The sequence below is a fragment of the Anser brachyrhynchus genome (assembly GCF_964034855.1).
Source record: "Anser brachyrhynchus genome assembly, chromosome: 4".
NCBI lineage: Eukaryota > Metazoa > Chordata > Aves > Anseriformes > Anatidae > Anser > Anser brachyrhynchus.
The window spans coordinates 78,832,993-78,854,500 of NC_137698.1; the positions used below are offsets into that span (position 1 = coordinate 78,832,993).

Below are 21,508 nucleotides of genomic sequence, written 5' to 3' on the forward strand. Positions count from 1 at the left end.
GGGGGGCTGAGGCCCTAAGGGGCCGTTCCTGGGGGCGGGGCTCCGTGAAGCCCCGCCCACATCGCAGACCACGCCCACCCCCAAGCCCCGCCCCTCTCCCCAGCCGCGCTGCATTGTGGGGCGGCAACATGGCGGCGCTCGGCGCGGGGCGGGCGGCGGCCGGGGTGAGGGGGGCGGCGGGGACCGGGCTTGGGGCCGGGGCCGGGGGGGCTGGGGCTGGGGTTGGGGGGGGCTGGGGCTGGGGTTGCTTGGGGGGGGGGTCGGGGGCGACCTGGGCCGGGGGGGGGCTGGGGTGAGGGGGGTTGGGGTCAGGGGGCTGGGGCTGGGGGCGGTGTGGGCTGGGGGGGCCGGGGTTGGGGCCGGGAGGAGCGGGGGGGGGGGGTCGGGGTCCACCGGCCGCCGCTCACCGCCTGCCGCCCCCCCCCCAGGGCCTCCTGCGCGTCCCCCAGGGCCTCCTGCGTGCCCGCAGCCTCGGCGCCTGGCGGGCCCTGAGCGCCCCCGCCGCCCTCCGGGACGCCCCGCGGGGCAAGGTGAGGGCCGGGGGGTGCTCCCCGAGCCGCGGGGGGGGGCGGGGGGCGGGGGGGGCTCGGCCCGGCACAGCTCCTCGGGTTGGGGCTGCGCTGGGCAGGCCTGCGAGAAGCTGCCGGAGGAGGACGCGTGCAGGCAGAGGGCACGGAGCTGGAGCAGGAGCAGGAGCGGGGTGACGGCCCAAAAGGCGTGGGGCAGGGCCTGGGGAGCGCCTGCGTCCTGCTGTGCCTGCGTCCTGCTGTGCCTGCATCCGCTGTGTCTGCGTCCTGCCGGCCCTGCATCCGCTGTGCCTGCGTCCCTGCATCCACCGCCCCTGCATCCCACCGCGGTGCCTGCGTGGTGCCAGTCCCTGTCCCTGTCCCCGCAGGCTGCCCGCCTGCCGCTGGCTGCTGCAGGGTCGGTGCAGCCAGAGCACAGGGCTGCGGTACTGACAGGCGTCTTGGTCTGCTTCATGTTGCTTCATCCTAACTTTGGTGTGCGTAATTATAGTAACTACCGTGCAGTGTCCTGTGCAGTAGTGTGCGGTCACTAGTAGAGGTCAGATAAGGTAGGAGTGAGCAGTAGCTTAGCGCGTAGGAGCGTGGTTTACCCCTTATGGTCTGAAAAGGAGAGCCGTGATGGAGCAGCAGGCTGTTCTCTGCAGGAGTGAGGACGGAGCAAACAACAGGAGCACCAGGCAGTGGGATGACGTCCTGTTTGTCATGTCGTGGCTGACAGGACAGCTTCTGTCCTGTCCCGTCTGCAGGCAGAGGTGTCCTGCGTTAGTATTTAAGACACTGAAAGGAAGGGCTCAGCACTGGGGCTGCATCTGCACGTGCTCTGCCCCTTCTCGACGCTGACTTGGCGAGGTTTTCCGCCCTGCAGCTTGATTCCAGGGTTGTGTTCTCCAAAACAGACAAAAGCAGAGATTCTCGTCTTTCGTTTCGCCCTTGCTGTTCCATTTTGCCTCTCCGCTTGCCTGCACCTCGTATCGCTGACACGTGCACGTCCCACGCCGCACGGCGTTACCTTTTCTGTACGTGCTTTGTTGCCCAGTTGAGTTGCCAGGTGCAGTTCTTGTCTCCTCCTGAGACCGCCCCGTCTGCGGCTGGTTCTGTGAAGTCTCGTGTCGGCTGTGCAGGGAATTACTGCCTGCAGGGGCGGGATCAGTAAAAGGAGGGTGTAAAAATAGGATCCAGCGAAGGGGGGGCAGCAGTGCTGATGCGGAGGTGCTTGGGGGGTGGCTCGAGGATTACCTTGGGGCTGACTCTGCTTAATGCTTTCAGACTCTGTCCTGGCACAAAAGCCCGGGGATGTTCCAGCGCCGCTTCGGTGGGTGCCCGGGGAGGGGCAGGAGGGGCTCTAGGGGCAGCTCGGGGCTAGCACCGCAGTCAGGTTCTGTTACCGAGAACTCTGCAGCCAGCGTGGATGTTTTCCAGGCTGGAAGTCCTCCTCCGTCCTGCGGTGTGCAGGCTGGGGCTCGCACATGGATCGCGGCCCCGGGGGGCGGCAGGAGCTCTAAGTGCCCTCTGCTCTCCCTGCAGTCGGAAAACGCCAAGCCGGAGGGCACCTTCCAGGTCACCATGCTGCCCGGGGACGGCGTGGGCCCGGAGCTCATGCACGCCGTCAAGGAGGTGTTCAAGGTAACGGCTGCTGCCCCCGGTGGGACGGGGCCGGGGGGGGGCAGCAGCTGCGGAACCGCTGAGGCAGTGCCGTGCCCGTGGGCTGCAGCGCAGGAGCTGCAGGGGTGTGAGGATCCCGGGGCTTTGCCCTTCCCGTGCATAGATTCAGCTCTTGCAAAGAGTTTCAGTCTTTGGCGTGAAGGCGCTCCCAGCCCGGAGCTGTGCCACGGAGCGAGCGGTGCTGCCCCCACGGCCCGCGTGCTCCTCTCCCCTCTGCTGAGGCAGTGGCGGGCACCGGGACGATCCGGGCTGGTCCTGGGCAGGACGCGGGTCCCACCGCTCCTGCTGGGAACGTGGCCGCGGCGCTGCCACCGCCCGGCTGTCCGGGCCCCGTTACGGGCTTCTGGCCACGATCCTCATTGTCGAGGAGCTCTGCTTTCCCGCGGCCATGTCAGAACTCGGGGCGGGAGCTGGCAGTGAACAGTTCTGGCCTCTGGCGCGTGACAGGCTGCGTCGCGTCACAGGAAGAGAGCGCGGCGTTGCCTGCCCGGCTGCCAGTTGTGTGCCTGGAGCTGTGGTTACGCTCCGGGAGTTCTGGCGCTAGCGGTGGCAGCAAACGCCGCTGTTGTTCAGCTGGGGCTGAAATGGAAGACGTGGCCCTGAGCGCCAGGCCCAGCACAGCCCGCGGTCGCTTCCCTCCTCTCCCCGAGGCTGGTTTAAGGCTTCACGCCCCAGCGCTCTGGGCCGTGCAGCCAGTGCCCCTCTGCAGTGTGTGTAAAACATCCCCGGCGGTGCTGCGGTGCTGCGGGCCGTGGCTCCCGTGCTGCCTCCCTGCTGCAGGCTGCCAGCGTGCCGGTGGTCTTCGACGAGCACCACCTGAGCGAGGTGCAGAACATGGCCTCGGAGGAGAAGCTGGATCAGGTGGTGGACTCCATGAAGGAAAGCAAGGTGGCCCTCATAGGTAAGGACAGCGCCTGCCCGCCACGGAGGGGCTCCGGCTTTGCCCGAGGAAGATGTTTTCTTAACTCGAACACCATTAGATGCTTTCGGAGGGCAGGATTAGCCCTGGAGAAGGAAGCGTGGTGTCTGTAAGCAGAGGCAGACTACCCGTACTTGGTTTCCTTAGCTTATGAATGGGGATGTTGTATCCAGCTTCTGCTTCTGAAGGAAGATCTGGCACAGGCTAGAGGAACAAAGGATCTCGCCTGGCTCCCGTAGCGCGAGGCCGGTCTCCTCGCTTGGCCAAGACTCTGCTGAAAGCCCCCCAGCCCCTGCTGCTGTCGTGCCCGGGTTCAGGCCATGTCCTTAGCGGCCGTCAGCGCGCTCCCTGTTCTTACTCCTGCTCAATATCCCCGCAGGCAAGATCCACACCCCCATGGAGTACAAGGGCGAGCTGGCTTCCTACGACATGAGACTCAGGTGAGCTCAGCGCCCTGCTCGGCTGCCGGGGCTGGGCACATCCCGCGCTCGTGGGACAGCCACAGTGCGATCGGTTGTGTCCTGGCGGCGAGCTGGGGCCGAAGGACAGGCGGGCAGTTAGTGTGCTGCCGGGGAGGGAAGGATCTGAGAGTCTGGCCGGGAGCTGCCCCTGCTGAGTGCCCCCCCCTCCTGCTTTTTTGGGGGTCCTGGCGAGGAGAGGGAGGGTGGCTGGAAAATGGGCAGCGGTGGCCTGCCTGGATGCGGGGTTGTCAGAGCACTGCTGTGACGAGGTGGGGCCAGCTCTCGATCCACGAAGGCGGGGGTGGATGGATCCGTAGCTGCGGGATGACGAGATGGAGACGTGGTGGCACCGTCACCAGCCGTCACCGCAGCACCTGCAGGGCGCCCCCACTGCCCCAGGCATAGCTCGCGGCGAGGTGCTGACCCTGCTGCTGCTGCTGCTTCTCTTGCAGGCGCAAATTAGACTTGTTTGCAAATGTTGTCCATGTGAAGAGCTTGCCAGGCTATAAAACACGCCACAACAACCTGGACCTCGTGATCATTCGTGAGCAGACGGAGGGGGAGTACAGCTCGCTGGAGCACGAGGTACGGGAGCCGCCCTCCAGCGCGCAGCTGCTCTGCTTTGGGGCCACCGCTGGCCTCGCTGAGGGACGGGGACACCTGCCCCGCGTTGGGGGGCTTTCCTTGCTGCTGGGCCACGGTCCTGCTTTCCGTACCGGGTCAGCACGACCGAGGAACTGGCTGAAGCTGCAGCGATGTGCCAGGGGGCAGTGATGGGCGTAGGAGATGGGCTGGAGAGCGCTTGGTGATCCCAATATGTGCAGACCCCAGCAGGGACGTTGACGGGCTGCAGGAGGGATAGGGCCCAGGAAAGGCACCGTGGGTTTGAGGAACCTCCTGGTGAGAGGAGATCCAGCGTTGGGCAGAGGCTCCTCGTCTGTGTCTGAGCGCACTGGGGCTCAGTGGCGCGGGGCGGTGAGCTAGAGAAGCGCTGAGGCAGGGCTGCCCGGTGCACGCCACGGCTGCTCACACCCCTTCTGTGTCCAGAGCGCAAAGGGGGTCATCGAGTGCCTGAAGATCATCACCCGGGCCAAGTCGCAGCGCATTGCCAAGTTCGCTTTTGACTTCGCCACCAAAAAAGGGCGCTCTAAGGTCACGGCCGTGCACAAAGCCAACATTATGTGAGTGCTGTGGGAGCGGGTTTGGGGGGCGCTCGTCACTGGTTGTCGGACACGCGACTGCCGTCACGTTGCAGGCCTTGCTGCTCCCAGCTCTTCGTCCCGATGGGAGCAGTGGCAGGTGCCCGTCTGGCTGCAGAGGGGTTGGGCTTTTCCTGGCAGCAGTGTTCGGCCCCGTCCCCCTCTCTGTATGGGCTCGGCTCTAGCACGAGCCTCGCTGAGCCATGACAGCTGCATCCTGCGGGCTGTCAGCTGAGAAGGGGACAAGCTCTGGCACTGCAAGCTGGTCTCTGCTCCCCTGGGCCCCGACTTCACCGCCGCTTTGGCTTTGGGTGGGGGGTGCTCTAGGGCTGCCGGCCCTCCTGTGCCCTGCTGTGGTGGGACACCGCTTTACCTGCTTCTGCAATGATTTTACTGCGGTCCTGCAGGACCTTCACTGTGTTTGCTGTGTCTCAGGAAATTAGGTGACGGGCTGTTCCTGCAGTGCTGCGAGGAAGTGGCAGAACTGTACCCCAAGATCAAGTTTGACACCATGATAATTGACAACTGCTGCATGCAGGTGAGGATCCTGATTCCCTGCCCTACCCCGTCCCAGAGCCATTCTGCACCTCCTGCTGCTTCCCCTGCTGAGCGAGGGGATTCAAAACACCTGTGTGAAACCTGAAAAGCTGCTGCTGCTGACGGCTTGGTAGGCCCAGGTGGTCACCGTGCCCCGGCCTGAGGTTTGCTCCCTGCACGAGGGAGCACGGACTGGGTGCTGCTGGGCCTCTCCCTGCTCTGCGCCAGCTGAGGGCAGGAGCTGCAGGGACTGAAGCTGGCAGGGCCATGTGCAGCTCACGTCTGGTAGAGGCTTGCAAAACTGCCTGGATGCCAGGGCGCCCAGCCCTTCTCAGCAGGGCTCTGCCAGCTGCCACTTGACCACATCTGGGGATGTTTTTGGATACAGAGTCATGAACCCTCCCTGTCCCGAGGGCTGCCTGCTGCCTGTGTTGGGTAGGACTGCTGTGCAGGGCTCACACCCGCCTCTTCCCTCCGCGCAGCTGGTGCAGAACCCCTACCAGTTCGATGTCCTGGTCATGCCGAACCTCTACGGGAACATCATCGACAACCTGGCGGCTGGCTTGGTGGGCGGTGCCGGCGTGGTGCCCGGGGAGAGCTACAGCGCCGAGTACGCCGTCTTCGAGATGGTGAGGGAGGGCTCTGCCGGGCTGCCCGCAGGCTGCCGTCCCTCCCCAGCACCCCGCGCTGCCGGGGCTGCTCCCTCACCGGGCCTCTCCTCCTGCAGGGCGCCCGGCACCCATTCGCCCAGGCCGTGGGCAGGAACATTGCCAATCCCACTGCCATGCTGCTCTCGGCCGCCAACATGCTGCGGCACCTCAAGTAAGGGCCCGCCGGGGGGGGCAGGGGATGGGGGGACGGGGGGGGGGGCAGCCGGGGGGGGTGCAGACTGGCAGCGAGGGGCTGACCTGCGGCTGCTTTCATTCCCTAGCTTGGAATTTCACTCCAACTTGATTGCGGACGCGGTGAAGAAGGTGATCAAAGTCGGAAAAGTGAGTGTTGGGCAGCCGGTCCCGGCGTGTGTCTGTAGCTTCCGTGTGAGCGGTGGTGGCGGAGCGCGGCGCTGCGTCGTCCTTACGGCCAGCGCCGGCCCCCGACCTCCGCACCCAGCTCCCTCCCCGGCCGTCAGCTCAGAAACCTGTGTGCGTGCAGCCGTGCTGTAGTCGGCCCCTCTGTGCTTGTCTCGTGCTGTCCTTAGCGTTTGCTGCCTCGCGGAGCTCTGGGGGACGCCAGGCGGCCTCTTCCCAGCTTGCTGCCCCGCTGGGGTCTCGGCAGGGTGCGCAGAGGGGAGCTGCCCTCCTCTCCCTGCTCACGGTCATTGCGCTCAGTTCACGATCACGTTTCTCCCTTGTTTCTCCCCTTCCCTGTGTTGGATTTTTAGGTTCGGACACGGGACTTGGGCGGTTACTGCACCACTTCTGACTTCGTCAAGTCTGTGATTGACAACCTGCACCCCCACTATGGGGCCTAGGAGCCCCGCTCGCCCGCGGGCAGCCCTGGGACTTCTCCGCGCCCTCCACCAGCTTTCCCCAGCTTAAGGCCTAGCAGCGCCGCCTTCCCCCTCCCGCCCCCCGGCTGCCGGGTCCCTGGGGAGGAGGGGGCTCGCCTCCTCCCCAGCCCAGCACCCACCCGTGGCTGGCACTGGGGGGGCTCCCAGCCCCCCGGCTTCGCGTCGGCTCCGTCTCCCCTTCTCCCCGTAGCCGGGGGGGTGCCAGGTGATGGGCAGCGCCCAGCACGGCTCCTGGCAGGCAGCTCAGCGGGGCCGGGGTCCTGTGGGAGCCTTCCCCTGCCCGCAGAGGCTTTAGCAATAAACAGGCCCGCAGGGCTGAGGCCCCGCGCCCGGGGATGCAGAAGGGAAAGGGGCTCGCGCAGCACGGGCAGCCCGCGTCCGGCGGCAGGCGGCTGTGGGGTGTGGGCGCTGACGGCCCCCAGCACCTGCTGCAGGCCGGGGGCTGCTGCTCTGCCCCGGCTCTGCGAGGGGCTGGGGCCTGGAGGCCGTGGGGGCCTGGGGCTGTGAGCTGAGCCCCCCCCAGCCCAGGCAGGGCAGTGCAGGAGGCGTGGGCACAGCGGTGCAGGAGGCGCGGGCACAGCAGTGCAGGAGGCCCAGGCAGAGCAGGCTGCTCGCAGTGCCCGGGGTGGGCGCGCTGCCGCTGCAGGCCCCGGGGCTGGGCCCCGCGGTGCCGTGGGGCCGGGCTGCAGGCACTGGGCAGGCCCGTGGGGCAGCCAGCCACTGCCCCGCGCGCGAGGGAGCGAGTGGGGCCTGCGTGCGGGCCGTGCTTTGTATCCGCGTTTGCAAATAAAGGGACCAACGCTGCCCAGCAGCCCTGCCCGCCCGGCTGCCGTTTCCCGCAGGGTTGCTCGCCCCCCGCCCTGCCCCGCACTGCAGGGTCGCGGCGAGGTGCGGGTCGGCCCCAGCCCTGGCAGGGACCCGAGGCAGGGCTCCAGGGGCCGGACGCCGGTTGTTGGAGCTGGGGGCCCGGTCCCTCACCCTCCCTCCGGCCTGCCGGGGCGCAGCTCTGCCCAGGGAGCGCTGCTCTTACCGCAGCCGCTTACCGCAGCCTTCCGGGCGCAGAGGCAGGCACCACCCTTCCTTTGCAGCCCCCAGCAGCCCCCGTGGGGGCTTCTCAGAGCAGCGGGAGCGGCGCTGGCCTCTGCTGAAGCCGGCGGCTGGACGCCCGGCCCCGCACACACCCCCAGCCCTGCGGTGTCAGACACAGCAGCAAAGCCCGGGGGGCTGATGCTGCGCGATCCAGGCTTGACAAGCCTCCCGCACCCTGCTCCCACGGGTGTCCCCATGGCTCCACGGCGCAGGGACACCAGCGCTGGGGACACCGACGGGGGCTTCAGAGGGCCTGGGGGGGGCCCGGCCCCGCAGCCCGGCGGTGCTGACGCTCCCCTCTTGTTGCAGGTGCGCACAGCGGACATGGGTGGATACGCCACGTCCCTGGACTTCACCCAAGCGGTGATAGCAGCCCTGGATGTCTAGGGCTGCTGCTCGGCCTTGGGCAGCCCAGGGGCGCCCGCTCTGCCTGCCTGGTAATTTATTGTTTCCCTGTAATAAACCGGCCTCTGCAGCACGATGGGGGGCTCTGGGTGTGCACTGACCCAAGGGACGCAGCAGGGGGTGGGGGGCACGGCGCCATCCACGCCGCATCGTCTGCTCCAGCGGGACCACGACTCGTGGTGGTCGCTGTGCTGGTGGTCCCTGGGCTGCTGCTGGCAGGGAGCGGGCCCCCTCCTGGGGGTGAGCTGGGGCAGGAGGGGCAGGGCTGCAGGGTGCTGCTGGGCGCAGGGGGCAGCCCGGCCCCCCCGCCTGGGCAAGAAGGAGCAAAGGAACGCTGGGGCCTCCCCCTGCCTCTCCCAGGCCTTCAGCCACTGCAGCTGCAGCAGAACAACAGACAGAGGCGACCGACGGCACCCTCAGCCCTTTATTGAGGTTCAGTCACACCGAGCAACTTCCTGCCCCTGCTGCGCACGCTGTGGGTGCTGGGACAGGCAGCACGCAGCCAGAGCCAGCCCAAAACGGGCTCGAGGAGGCAACGCTGCGTAAGGCACAGCGGGGCTCAGCGAGGCTCAGGCCTCCACGTGCTGCCGTGGAGGCTGCTGGCACCTGGGCCTGGCCCATGGACGCACCCAGACCCCGAGGTGCCAAACTGCCTTTAATGCGGCCGCCCCGCCGAGTAACATTCTGGGGCATGCAGCTGCCGGGAACCCCGGGACGGCAGGCAAGGGGCCGCGGCCGTGCCGAGCTGAGCTCCTGCCAGGCCAAGAGTCTGCGCTGCTGGAGCACGGCCCTGCTCCAGCTCCTGCTCCCCTAGTCCTCCTCCAAGTCCTTGGCCGCCTTCTTCTTCTTCTTCTCCAGCTGGGCAGCCTCTCCCGTCTGTTTCCTTTTCTTCTTGGGCAAGGCATCTTCCTCCAGCCCGTTCTCCTCGGGCTCTGAGAGGGGCTCCTGCTCCTTCTTCTTCTTTTTCTTTTTAATGGGCTCTATGTCGTTTTCCTGAAGGGAAACCCAGTGTAAATAAATGGCCTGTGCCCAGCCCTGGGAGGAGACGAATGCCAGGTCCACGCAGGCTGCTTCCCTCACCTGTGGGGCCTGGGCTGTGTTTTGGGGGGCTTAACGCCCCCACAAACCCTGCAGGGCAAGGAACAGCTGGCCCCCGCACAGCAGGGTCACCACAGCCCCCTCCTGCCAGGCACCCGCCCGGTGCCCCTGCCCTCACCTCTGCCTCCAGCACCGAGTTCTCCATCTCCTCTGCAGCTGCGGCCAGAGCCTCCAGCCGCCGCTTCTCCCGCTTCTTCTTCTTTTTCTCCTTCTTCTCCTGCTTCCTCTTGACCTCAGCCACCACCTCATTCGCCTGCCAGGGGAGCAGAGCGAGCGCATCAGCGGGGGGACCGGCTCCCAGCACGCGACTTGGTCCCAGCCCCTCCCCACGGCACCCGTCGGATCAGCCTCATTAAATCAGTTTTTTTTGCCTCCACGGCGGGTCAGGATGGCAGGTTGACATCACGTCCGACACGGGGCCCTGCCCAACCACCCCAAACGGCCTCACCTCCACCATGGCCTCCTTCATGACCTCCAGGTTCTTGCGGGGCGGCTCCCCGGTCTCGTAGAAGGCGAGCCGCTCCTCCACCTGCTCCCGCAGCTTGTCCCCAAAGACGCTGGTGGGGACCTCTGCAGGGACAGGACAGGGGCTCAGCACCCCTCCCCCTGCCCCATTCCGCACCCGCCTCCCCCAGCCCCAGCGCTCTGCTCAGACCACAGGCGTCACCATTCACCCAGTGAAATGCTGTTGACGAAAAATATCGCCATCACGGCAGAGGCTGCGGGGCGCCAAGGACCGCGGCCGCCCGCCCCCCAGGCACCTGAGAAGCAGTCGATGCGGGAGGCGATGGTGCACTTGTTGGCCAGGTAGCGGGAGATGCGCCCCTTGTTCTTGGCGGCTGCTCGCCCGATGAAGGTGGAGTGGAAGATGAGCCCGTACTTGGGGGTGTTCCCCCGCGTCTTCAGAGCCCTGGAACCGGGGGAGCCGTCAGGGCAGAGCCCAGGGCCGAGGGGGCCCCAGGCGGAGCCGCTGCTCCTCCCCCAGCCCCGGCACTGGCTCGCAGGCAGCGAGGCGGGACCCGGGGGCTGCCTCCCAGCTCCCAGCCCGCCGCACCGCTAACCTCCAGGGTAAGCCCTGGGCAGAGCCGCCCGGGGCACCCGGCACGCCCCGCCGGGCGAGACGCAGAGCCGTGGTGGTCGCTCAGGGGCTGGGGCTGGCTGATCACACGCGGCCGAGGCAGCAGGGGCCCGGCCCGTCGCACCCAGCGGCCCAGGGGCCTGCCATCACCGCAACCACCCTGCAGCGGTACCTGAAGAGGGCTTTCTCGGCCCCCAGGATCTGCACCGTTGAGGCCGGGTACTTGGCCAGGTTCGTCAGGCTGCCGGCGTGCGAGATGAGGCGGGCGCCCACCTGCGAGGAACAGTTGGGGGTCACGGCTGCCCCTGTCCCGCAGCCCCACGCCAGCAGGACGGGGCAGGACGGGGCAGCATGCAGCCCCCGGGCCGGGATCAGCAATGAAAAGTGTCAGCAGCACGGCTCAGTGGATTGACAGATTAACTCAGACATCATCTCCGCGGCCGGGGGGAGCCAGGGGCACACACTCGCACTCACCACCTCCCCGATGAGAGCCGAGAGGCTGGGAGCCACCTGGCTCATCTTGGAGCGCAGGTACTCCTGCAGGCCCTTGCGGTACTCGGACAGCGAGATCACGCGGCTGGAGAAGCTCTCGATGTTGATGAGGTCGATGGGAGAGATGTCCATGCCTGGGCAAGACGAGCACTAGGGCTGAGCACACCAACCGCGCAGCGACCCCACTCAGCTCAGCTCAGAGCTCCAACGGAGCCACCGCTGCCCGTCCCCACCTACCCATGGACGAGCGGGAAGCTTCCAGAATGGCCTGAGCCTTGGCGCTGTCCATGACGATCTCCTCCAGCCCCTCCAGGCTCTCCTCGCTCAGCTCCTTGCGGTTCCCGATGAACTTGGCCAGCCGGCAGTAGGTGTAGTTCTCGGAGACGATCTTGATCAGCTCGGGGAAGTGGTACCCGTACCACTCCCTGCAGGAACAGCGTCAGGGCAGAGCCCGGCCCCACGCACACCCCCACCCGCCAGCCCCGCGTGTGTCCCCGCTCACAATCCAGCCGGGGCACGGTCTCCCCGGCCGGGGTGCACTCGGGGCCGTGCTCTCCCTCCCCGTTCTGTACAGGCAGCCGGAGCACGAGCTGCCTGTGGTAAGCGTGGGGAGGAGACCCGCGCCGCTCCTCCCGCCCGGGGACCCCCCTCACCGAACACGCATGGAGAAGGTGTTGATGTCCTTGTCCAGCTGGTCCAGGAGGCTGATGGACTGGATGATCATGTTGTCCACGCGGTTCACGTTGAACTTCACCTTGGCCCGGGAGTAGCTGTGGCCGAGGCCCAGCTGCGCCTTGGAGGCCGACTGGGCGGTGAGGCCCTTCACCAGCGCATGGAAGTGCAGGCGGATCCCTGCACGGAGAGCTCCGTCATCACCCCAGCGGGACGTGCGGCTGAGCACCCCCGGGCTGCCCCCCCCGCCCCCGGCCGGGAGATCCCCCTGCCCCTGTCCGCTCACCCCGCAGGATCTCGGCCACGACCCCCCCGGTCTGGCACTGGTAGCCCAGCTCCTCCAGGATGGCGGCCCCGATCTTGGCGTCGGCGACTCCCAGCAGCGCCTTCTTCTTCTTGGCGGGCATTGAGGTCTCCAGCAGCAGACGGAGATCCTCGTGCAGGATCCCTGCGGGGGGAGGGGGCGACTCAGCGGGGCCGGGCCGGGCCGGGCCGTGCCGCGCCAGACCCCCCCGTCCCCCGGTGCGCCCCCAGCTCACCCTCGGAGACGGCGTTGATGTTCTCCAGCGCGCTCTGCGCCGACTTGAAGGGCGCGAAGGCGACCAGCTTCACCACGTTGTGGAACTTGCCGATGGTGAGGACGCTCTCCTCCACCTGCCGGCGGCGCCAAGGTGAGGGCCCGGCCCGGCACGTGGCGGCTCGGGGCGGGCGCGGAACGGCCCCGGGCGGGCGGCCCCGGCTCGGCGGGTCCCGCAGCTCCCGGGAGGGGCGCGCGGCGGCCCCGTGCCCCCGGTCCCCCCCCCGTCCCCCCGCCCCAGCCCCGTACCTGCGGCAGCAGCAGGCTGATCTCCTCCACCTCGCGCACGGCGAACAGCGCGTACCCGGCCGCATGCTCGAACAGCACGTGCAGCAGCACCTGCGGGCCGCCGGTCACACGCGGGCCGGGCCGGGCCGGCCGCAGGCCCCGCTCGGTGCCCTCCCCGCCCCCCGCCCCGCAAGAGGCCCCGGCCCGGCCCGGCCCGGCCCCGCAGCGCCCCTCGGGGCCGCCCCCGCCCCCCCTGGGCCCGGGCCCGGCCCGATGCGGGCGGATGCGGCGCGGCGCCCCCCGCTCACCATCCCGCCGCTTCTGCCGCCGCCGCCGCCGCCCGGAACTGGCCGCGCCGCGCCGGAAGCCCGCCCCTCCCCGCCCGCGGCCAATGGGCGGCCGCGCCTGCCCCCCCCCCCCAATCGGCGCGAACCGCCCCGGCCAATCATCGGGAGAACGAGGCGGCCCCGCCCACCTCTGCCCCCCCCCACCAATCGGGGCCGGGTAGCGCGGCTGCTGCCCGCCCCTCGCCGCCCACAGCCAATAGCAGCCGCCGCGGCGCTCCGTGACCCCGCCCCGTAAATAAAGGCGCGGTGCGCGGGGCTGGAGAGCTTTATTGGGGGGAGGCGGGGGAGAGGGCGGGGTGCGGGGCGGGGGGGGCCGGCGGGGCCGGGGCCGGGGCCGGTCCGGGGCCGGTCCGGGTCCGTCCGGTCCGGGGGCGTCTCGGTGTCTCAGCAGACGAAGTGTCCCTGCAGGCGCTGCAGCAGCTCCGGGGTGAGCAGCACCCGCTCCGTGTGGCCCTGCCCGGCCGCGCACGGCACCGACACGCGCCCGAAGGTGGCGGCGCCCTGCTCCTGCTCCCGCTGTGCCTGCGGGACGGCGGCCGTCAGGGGGGTGGTTATTGATCGGTGGTCGGTGACCATCATCCATCAGCCCCCCCGCCCCGCCCGGCCCCCGCTCACCTTGAGGAAGGAGGAGGACGGGAAGACGCCGAAGGCCGTGGGGACGCTGGCACCCGGGCGCTGCTGCACCACCTCCCGCAGCGTGTCGGCCTGGGGGGCGCGGCCCCGTCACACCGCGGCACCGCGAGCCCACGGGGGGCTGGAGGGGCCTCACCTGGCCCCGGGGGGCAGGGGAGGGCTGTGCCCGGCAGCCCCCCTCTGACCCCTCGCCCCGACACCCCCCCGGGCCCGCCTCACCTGCAGCGTGTCGATGGTGGTCTTCAGGGACCACAGGCGGGCCGTCTGCTCCAGCAGGCGCGTTGCTGCGCTCCTTCCTGCGAAGGCAGGGCGTGAGGAACAGCCCAGCAGGGCCCATCTCGCCCAGCCCTGAGCACAGTGCGCGGGCACAGACCCACGCTGTGGAGCACCGGCTCAGGCAGCCCCAGTTCTTTGCTACCAGAGGAGGTTTGGGGGGATGAGAGGCTCCAGGCTCAGCCCACAGCACCCTGGGGAAGAGGCTGAGCCACCCTGACACAGGGAAACGGCTTCAGCCTCCTGCCCGCCAGGCTGGTGCCATGCTGTCCCCAGGCACCTGGTGGGACAGGAGGGCCACGGCTCTGGGCCAAGAGAGCTGCACAGGGGAAGCCCGGCCAGCAGAAGCAGCACAGCCCGCATTCCTCCCTCCCAGGGATACGGGGACAGGCTGGAGCCGTGCCCTGCGGCACACAGACCCTGCTGCTGGATGCCAGCTGGATGGCCGGGAGGTGCCGGTCCCCCAACGGTCCCCCCGCGGCACAGAGGACCTCTGCGTGGTGCTCCCAGCTGCCTCAGCCCCGAGGGGGTTGCGCAGCACCTACCTGACTTTGTCTGCTTCATGTCCACCACCTTGGTGTTGGTGCTCATCTGGTAGAGGGTTTCCAGCAGCTGGCTTGTCTTGCGATAGAGACTGACCGTAGCCAGATCTTCTCCGTGCTTGTTCTTGGCAACAGAGACCTTAGCTACATGCAGAGGTTTCAAGCTGGCCAGCTCCATCTTCATCTGGGCTCCCTAGAACCAATGGGTAAAGGTGGTCAGGAGAAGTTATTTGGGAGGAATAGAGCAAAGAAAACAAGGTGTAAAGACAATGAAAAGGGGGGCAAAACAAAAGACATAAAATTATAGTCAGAAAGAGCAGCAGGCAGCAGCGGGTGGACCTTCCAAGGGTGGGAGCCCAGGTGCCTGTGGCAGTGGCGATGTCCAAACACACCGGGACACCGGAGGGGAGCCCCTGCACGCCTCGCCACTGCCCCTCCGCTGAGCGTCCGTAAGCCTCAGGGCAGGGGAACAGATCGGCACCGCGGTACTCACAGAACGGAAACTCAACGGTAACTCGGCAGCGGCCACGGACGTGACTCATCAGATTTAAGAGCTACAATTAACGTCTTCATAGTTATGCATAATAATCTGCATAATTATGTGTCTATGAATTAATACCAGTGGAACGTTATTTTGCTAATTAGATTATTTGCTGCTTTGCCAATTTCCTCATAGTGCAATCATTAATCAATCAACGACTTGATCAGTCTCCATCAGCCAGCGCCCTGACCCCGCTGTGGTGGGGCTGAGCCGGGCAGGGACAACCCAGCACCGGGCGCTGCCAGCCCTGCACGCTCGCGTCCTGGTTGAGCTCCCCACAGAGCTCTCCTGGCTGAGCTCCCCTCCGTACAGCAGCTCCTTCTTCCCCAAGGGAACCCACCACGTGCAGGGCAGATGCTCGGTGGCGCAGGAGGGAGCACATCGCCTGCAGCCAGGTGCCCAGCACGGCAGCACCCCGCTCCCCGAGGCCAAGCCAGCCCCGTCCTCCCTCCTGCCCCCGGCTGGGCTCTGTGCCGCAGGACGAGGCGCTGCCCCCACCTCACCTTGAGCCGGTTGTTCTCGTTCTTGAGGTGCTTGATGGAGAGCTGCAGGGCTTCGATTTGCTGGAGTAGAAGAGGCGAGTCCTTCACCTGCACTGGCCCCGAGCCGCCTCCCGCCGCCGGGCCGGCGCCCACACCTGCGGCAGGCACAAACAGCAGCGGTGTCAGCAGCCCCCACGCCCCGGCCCGGGGAGCTGCAGCGGGTGCCAGGCATGCAGACCGGGCTGGGCACCGGGACACGCGTCTGCAGCACCGGGTGAGCAGCGGCACGGCTTGCTGGTGCACGCCCAGGTGCCCCGCGAGCCATCGCGAACATGCAGCACTGCACACCTTGCTCAGACGGAAAAGGCCAAAAACCAGCAGGGCCGGGCAGCATCACGCACCCACGCTCCTCAGCAGCCCTGGCACCGGGCACCCGTCGCCCACTGCCCAAAGACACGGGGCTCCCCCTGGACTCCGGCTGCTCCAGGGCCCCTCTCTCCAGTGCTGGGCTCACAGCAGCCTGCCCCCGCAGCAGCTTCACGCTCCCCGCTCCTCCTGGGCTCTCAGCACACCAGCTGCCCGCTCCCCTGCCCCACAGCCCGCGTGGCACCCGAGCGTCCTGGCGCAGGAGCTGCCCTCCTTCCCCCCTCCGCCCTGGCCAGACCTTGCCCTGGGCCATGCTTGGGTGCCCGTGGGACACCTCCCTGCAGTCCCTCCCTGCATGCACGGCCGGGGCTGGGGAGCACTCGCATGCTGGGGTGCAGTACTGTACCTCTCTGCTGTTCCTCTGCGGTACAAGGAGAGGAGGCAGAGGAAAGATGAGAAGAAGCAGAATTAAGCCAAGGATCAGGTTTGAAAGGAGCTATGCCCAGAGGGGCTCTGGTCCCCCACGGCTGGGTGCTGTGCCAGCCCCATCCCCTCGCTCGGGGAGCGGTGACCCCGGCCGGCACAGCGGGACTCTGCGCCGCTGCCGCAGGATCCGGCCAGGACCGCAGGCTGTGAGCCATCCAAGTGGGACACGCGTGGGCCCACAGCTGCTGCCCCTTGCCCGGGGTCTGAAGAGGTGCGGATCCACCCTGACCTGCCCCGAGACGCTCAGCCAGAGCCTCCCAGTTCAGGGGCAGAGGAGCAGCTCCACCGAGGCCCCTCAGGCTTTGCACGTCCCCAGCAAAACGCAGCGCTCGTGTGCAGGCTGGTGCTGGCACAGTGCTCAGCACTGCGTACGCTGCTCAGGACCCAGACCACGCCGGTGGCACCTTCAGGGTGCCCAGAGAGCCAGAGCTTGTGGCCGCAGCGACTCAGGGAGAAGCTGCAGCTCCACAGGAAGCAGGAGCTGCTGCACCCAGGATCTGCAGTGCATCCTCACGGGGCGTTTTGGGGGCAGGAGTATCGCAAAGGGGGGTGACCTCTGCCTCTTGGCAAACTGACAGCACTCGTGGTGCAGCCAGAGCAAGCCTGAGACCTGCCCTGCCCTCCTTGTGCAGGGCTCACACCCAGCCCCGGTCGGGCCGCGAGGGCCAGCACACGGACCCGGCAGAGCATTGCCCCGCCGGGGCTGCAGGGACAGGCTGCTCCCCAGCCTCCCTGGGCACAGGCCCAAAGGACACCTGAGCTCCCAGTTCAGCAGGCCGTGCACTGCCCGACAGCCAGAGCTCCTGGCAAAGACGCCAGCACAGCTCTGCCACCCCACAGCCCTGCTTTGCCTCTGTACTCGCCTCCCGGCAGTTTTCATAGGGTGTTCTCCGCACAGCGTGACCCAGAAGGCGCTAACACCTCTGCTAGGCAGCACGAGGAAGCGCAACCTTAGCCATCGCCCGTCCTTCACCATCACCCGCCCCTTGCTGTGGGCTTCAGGGGAAATTGGCTCTCATTCACCGAGCCAGGCGAACAGCAGAGCCCACCCATGTCCTGGGGAGCTGCAGCACAGAGGTGGGCGCTGCATGCAGCAGGGAGGGCACGGAGCCCTGCAGCTCCCCTGGAGCACCCTGCGGGGAGGACGGGCCCAGCCGGCTCCACAAAGGTGCCCTCGCTGCTCTGCCTGACCACGCACAGAGCTGCTGGGCACTGCCATCACCACGAGAGCCCAAACCCCTCCTGTCCTGTCCCCGGCCAGCAGCACCAGGGCTGTGGCTCCCCGAGGACAGGTTGGGCAGCAGAGCTGCACTGCTCCCAGTGCAGGGGGCATTCCCCTGCACAGCTCCTGCCCTCTGCATCCTGCCCCTCTGCGGCCTGCCACCACCCCACGGCGGCTGCAGAAGCGTTCGATGGTCACACACCTCCGGCAATGCCAGACACGATGGAGGCAACCCCGGAGGCAGGAGCCCCGCGCAGGCCCTCGATGGTTCGCTTTGACTGGTTGTTCAGGCGCTGCTTCAGCTCCACCTTCTCTGACTCCAGCTGGTCAATGTCTGCCTGAAGAGCATCCATGGTCTCTTCAAACTCCCTGGGGAAGAGCGCACACAGCCACAGGTCTAATCAGAGGTGCTCCCGAGGGGGAAAGAGTCGGGCAGAGCAAGACAGGAGCGCTCCCAGCTCTGTCACGGGTCTGGCTGCTGCTGTTTCAAGCACAAGCCTGCTGACTCGGGAGCTGGAGCCCCACCAGTCAGTACTGCAGGCTGCAACGTATCACCCAAAGGAAGCGTGTGCCCATATTGAACCCAGCTTCCCCTTAGCTGTTTGCCCGGCCTTTATCCCGCAGGACAGACCCCTGCGCAGGCTGCACCTCCCCACCTGAAGGCAGGATTGCTCTGCAAACAGACCGCGTGTGCAAGAGATCCCTGGAGCACAGCGATGGCAGTAAGAACACGGCAGGACAACGGCCTTGTCCACAAAGGGTATTTGAACAAGGCCTTTCCCAGGATCCCTCTCCCAGCCTGAGCTCTGCTGTGCACCACGAACGCACCGGTTCCCCTGCGCATCCCCCCCCAGTATCGCCCTGCACTAACGCACAAACGCTCCCAGCCAGCCCGAGGAATGCAGGCTGTGCAGTCCCCATCAGAGACCTCCAGCAGCCAGCCCCAGCCCCACAAACCCCACCTCACACTTACTTCTCCTTCTTCTTGAGCAGCGTCTGGGTCTCATCCAGCTTTGTCTGTATCTTTTCCACGCGGTCATCTGCATCCTTGGACGCACTGTCCAGCTTCTTCTCCAGGAGGCTGAGGCGCACGTTGGCTTCGCTGAGCTCCTCGCCCTGGAGCAGCAGAAATCAGAGGGCTCAGGCCCTGGGGGTGGCACGTGCTAAAAGAGCTCCTTGTGGTGCCTGGGGGGAGCCTGCCCAGAATCCGCCAGTCCTGCCCACGCCGTGCCTGTGCCCGGCGCCCAGAACACTGGGGGAAGGCCGGGGCAGTCCCTGGCAGGGAGGCCCCAGGCTGCGGTCACACAGCAGGCAGCACCTCCCTGGTAACAGGGACAGTGCTTCCAGGAGATCTGACCGGGACTGCAGACAGCCAGCACCAGGGGCAACACGCCGCCTGGAGCACGGACGTGAGCGCTGCAGCAGCACTGCAGCTCCCCAGAGCCGGCAGAGATAAATGAGGAACGGCTCACCTTGATCTTGAGGGACTTTTTCAGCTCCTTGATGACTGTCTCCCTGTCCTCCAGCTTAAGCCCCAGCCCCTCAGCATCAGTGATCTCTGCCCGAAGAGCCGCGGCCCGCAGGTCAGCAGGTGGGGTGGGCTGCGACACAGACCAGAGGAACAAGATACAAATAGCGGTATTTTAAGAAGAATTGCGGTAATTGCAAATGGACCACATGACAAGTGGGGGACTGTTCTTGGCCTCCCTGTACCTGCAGGCCTCTGCCACCCATCCCCAGGTCTCTGCCCCCCTTGCACCCAGAAGACTTCTCTTGCCAGGGGACCAGCAGCAGAGTACCCCAGAGCACTGCCAGGGCAAGCGCCACGTGCTGAGCACATCAGCAGCTCGCTCCGTGTGCTCAGCACCATGTCCTAGTACCACCACCCTCGGGGCATTGCACCTCAGGATTTGTTCTCCCGAGGGTCACCATTCCCTGTGCCTTCACCACCACCAGTGTCAGCCCCTGGGGAAACCTCGGAGGCACCAAGACCTCGCAAAGGTCTTGTCTCCCTCAGCAGGATCCCGAGTTGCGGGGAATCAGAGCAGCTCAAATGCTCAAATGCCTGAAGCTCCTGCCGCAGACGAAGCCCACCTTGGTCTGTGGCCTGTCAGCATCGTACTCTCCCTCCTGCATAGCCGTGGCCATCTTGTTCATGGTTGCGATGAGGATGCTGCAGGACTGCCGCAGGCACTCGTAGGGGTTGATGCCCTGGGTGCCGTAGATCTGCACAGGACAGGAAGGAAGCTGCAGGTGCCCCTCAGCCGAGCTCGCAGCCAGCGCTGCAGCCCCCTCCCGGCTCCCCACAAGGTGCCCCTTGGTGTGGCTGCAGCACGAGGCCAGCCGTGGGGAAGGAGAGCACAGAGCAGGGACCAGAGCGCTCTGCATTTCGGCATTCCCCGGCCACCTTCCAGGAGTTCACTGCCAGGCTCCCCGAGGCCCTCCCAGGCCCACAGTGCTCACGGGCAGGTCCGCAGCCCTCAGGGACGTGCGCCGGCCTCCCCCCGCTGCAGCAGGGAACAGCCGAGGAGGGGGCTTCCCACCTGCTCGCTCGCCTTGAAGGCCAGGTCCTCCAGCTTCACCGCCAGCAGCCCCTCGTTCTCCGCCAGAGGGGCGATCATCTGCGCCCCGGCCGCGGCCACCTCCTGCAGCACGGCCACCACCCAGGTCAGGTGCTTGCGGCAGTCCAGCAGCGTGTCCGACACCTGGAGCCGGGCAAAGCGGGGTGGTCAGGGAGGGCAGAAGCAGAGGGGCTGCCCTCCAGCTCTCTTCCACACACTGCGGCTCCCGGCTGCGCAACGCTTCCCTCCCTCTAGTTCAACAGGTCCTGGCATTAAACACGCTTCTGAAGGATCGCGAGGAAGATGGAAAACACCAGGAAAGACAGAAAGAAGCTCAAGGCTAGCAGAGAAGAGTAGCTTACAAAGGCCACATCTCCACCCTGACTAGAACGTAAAGCCCAGAGATACTCCGTCCCTGTGCTGCTGCTTGGCTCATGCAGGGCACGGCCTGCCAGCGTGCTCCCTCCGTGGAGCTGGCGAGGAGGAGAGCAGCGAGCTGAATGCTCTTGGTGCCAGCCCAGCCCAGCCCGCAGCTCCCAGCACGTGGCCGTGGCCCCACGGGGAGCAGCGCTCGGGCTCCCTGCCTGCTGCCCAGCTCACCTGCTGCCCAAAGCCCAGCGCCGCGGGGATCCCCGGGGCGTCTGTCCCCGGCATGCGGCGCCTGATCTTCTTGCAGAACTGGCGGATGTCGCTGCACGAGGTCTCCAGGTCCTTGAGGAGGATGGCGAGGTCGGACGCCTCCTGCCCAGCCTGGGGTGCAGTGAAAGGACCTCAGGAAAACTGACCGAGGGCCCATCCGTGGGGGAACCCAGCACCACCCAGCAGAGCCAGCGCCGGGCACTCCTACCTGCAGGAAGGCTCGCAGCCTGCACACCTCCACGCCCATGCAGTCCAAGGCACTCTGGGTGAACTGCGGAGCACAAGCACAGGCACCGTGAGCTCATGGCAACGGAGACCAGGCAGGGCAGCTGCCCTAGGACAAGCTGGGGCTTTGGTCTCGGGTGTCTCAGGACAAGCCCTCTATATGCCACGCTGCCAGGGCTCCAGGTGTTCCGGGAGAAGAGAAGTTTGAGGCACTGAATCAATTTTTGCTTTACTCTGTGGGGCACAAGACACCTGTGCTCCCCTCTGAAGCCCAGGGAGTACAACAGCTCGGGAAACACGACGCTCCCTCCCAGACACGGGGCTCCCTGCACCCTCCTTGCTGCTCTTCTCTCCCGGCAATGTCTGCAGGGCAAGGGGCCCGGGTTGCCCTCCCCTTTCCCCGAGCTGGGAACCTGCAGCGTGGCTGTGCTGCCCCACAGTGCCTGCGAGGGGAGGCGGGGGCAGAGGGGCACCTCAACTCACAGAATGATCTCAAGGGATCTGGGGGGCAGAGGCAGACAAGAAGCGACAAGGACACTCAGGTTATTTGGCACCACCTCACCTTGATGTGGTCAGCCAGCTGCATCGTGCAGTCCTCAGCCTGGTCGGCCAGGTGGATGCTGTACAGGTGCTAGGTGAAAACAGATCAGCACAGCAGAGATCATCACCCCTCCAAAGTTTCCACACACGCAAGCAAATAAACCGAATGAGGAAATACGTAACAGGAACAAACACCG

General features: G+C 66.8%; 4 protein-coding genes across 20 annotated transcripts in view; 1 reads left to right on the forward strand and 3 right to left on the reverse strand.

Annotated features, from left to right (window-relative positions):
• The first annotated feature begins 63 nt into the window (after window positions 1-63).
• IDH3B (isocitrate dehydrogenase (NAD(+)) 3 non-catalytic subunit beta) lies at window positions 64-8,383 on the forward strand. 7 transcript variants are annotated; one of them, XM_080589752.1, is made up of 12 exons: window positions 64-164; window positions 429-530; window positions 2,052-2,150; window positions 2,970-3,090; window positions 3,488-3,548; window positions 4,022-4,154; window positions 4,617-4,750; window positions 5,204-5,306; window positions 5,719-5,934; window positions 6,033-6,127; window positions 6,237-6,297; window positions 8,214-8,383. In XM_080589752.1, exons 1-12 carry the CDS (start codon window positions 129-131, stop codon window positions 8,289-8,291), a joined length of 1,239 nt encoding a protein of 412 aa, XP_080445878.1. In that variant the 5' UTR covers window positions 64-128; the 3' UTR covers window positions 8,292-8,383. The 7 variants fall into 7 exon arrangements, with proteins under 7 accessions (XP_080445878.1, XP_080445880.1, XP_080445881.1 ...); XM_080589754.1 differs by having other exon boundaries at window positions 5,788-5,934; window positions 6,687-8,383; XM_080589755.1 differs by having other exon boundaries at window positions 5,788-5,934.
• LOC308194709 (uncharacterized protein) lies at window positions 6,847-8,101 on the reverse strand (the record flags this gene model as incomplete). Its single annotated transcript, XM_080590909.1, has 3 exons — window positions 6,847-6,999; window positions 7,051-7,853; window positions 7,993-8,101. The coding sequence occupies 3 exons, from the start codon at window positions 8,099-8,101 to the stop codon at window positions 6,847-6,849; spliced, it is 1,065 nt and encodes a 354-aa protein (XP_080447035.1).
• A 336-nt stretch (window positions 8,384-8,719) lies between the features above and the next one.
• NOP56 (NOP56 ribonucleoprotein) lies at window positions 8,720-12,846 on the reverse strand. The gene is made up of 12 exons (XM_080589750.1): window positions 12,763-12,846; window positions 12,476-12,565; window positions 12,189-12,303; window positions 11,936-12,097; window positions 11,631-11,829; window positions 11,215-11,402; window positions 10,960-11,111; window positions 10,658-10,758; window positions 10,169-10,317; window positions 9,856-9,977; window positions 9,526-9,660; window positions 8,720-9,302 (listed from the first exon to the last, which is right to left on the reverse strand). The coding sequence occupies exons 1-12, from the start codon at window positions 12,763-12,765 to the stop codon at window positions 9,120-9,122; spliced, it is 1,599 nt and encodes a 532-aa protein (XP_080445876.1). The 5' UTR covers window positions 12,766-12,846; the 3' UTR covers window positions 8,720-9,119.
• A 204-nt stretch (window positions 12,847-13,050) lies between these two features.
• DCTN1 (dynactin subunit 1) overlaps window positions 13,051-21,508 on the reverse strand; it is a 68,826-nt gene continuing 60,368 nt past the window's right edge. For 8 of the 11 annotated variants that reach the window (XM_080589767.1, XM_080589766.1, XM_080589764.1 and 5 more), the window contains 14 exons: window positions 21,334-21,402; window positions 20,755-20,817; window positions 20,508-20,657; window positions 19,890-20,051; window positions 19,441-19,572; window positions 18,819-18,947; window positions 18,320-18,462; window positions 17,549-17,715; window positions 16,045-16,059; window positions 15,294-15,427; window positions 14,253-14,442; window positions 13,654-13,730; window positions 13,417-13,506; window positions 13,051-13,323 (listed from right to left, as the gene is read on the reverse strand). In XM_080589767.1, the coding sequence (XP_080445893.1) occupies window positions 13,186-13,323; window positions 13,417-13,506; window positions 13,654-13,730; window positions 14,253-14,442; window positions 15,294-15,427; window positions 16,045-16,059; window positions 17,549-17,715; window positions 18,320-18,462; window positions 18,819-18,947; window positions 19,441-19,572; window positions 19,890-20,051; window positions 20,508-20,657; window positions 20,755-20,817; window positions 21,334-21,402 (1,659 nt within the window). In that variant the 3' untranslated portion in view covers window positions 13,051-13,185. The remainder of the gene's footprint in view (window positions 13,324-13,416; window positions 13,507-13,653; window positions 13,731-14,252; window positions 14,443-15,293; window positions 15,428-16,044; window positions 16,060-17,548; window positions 17,716-18,319; window positions 18,463-18,818; window positions 18,948-19,440; window positions 19,573-19,889; window positions 20,052-20,507; window positions 20,658-20,754; window positions 20,818-21,333; window positions 21,403-21,508) is intronic. The other 3 variants (XM_080589768.1, XM_080589765.1, XM_080589761.1) reach the window with 1 other exon arrangement.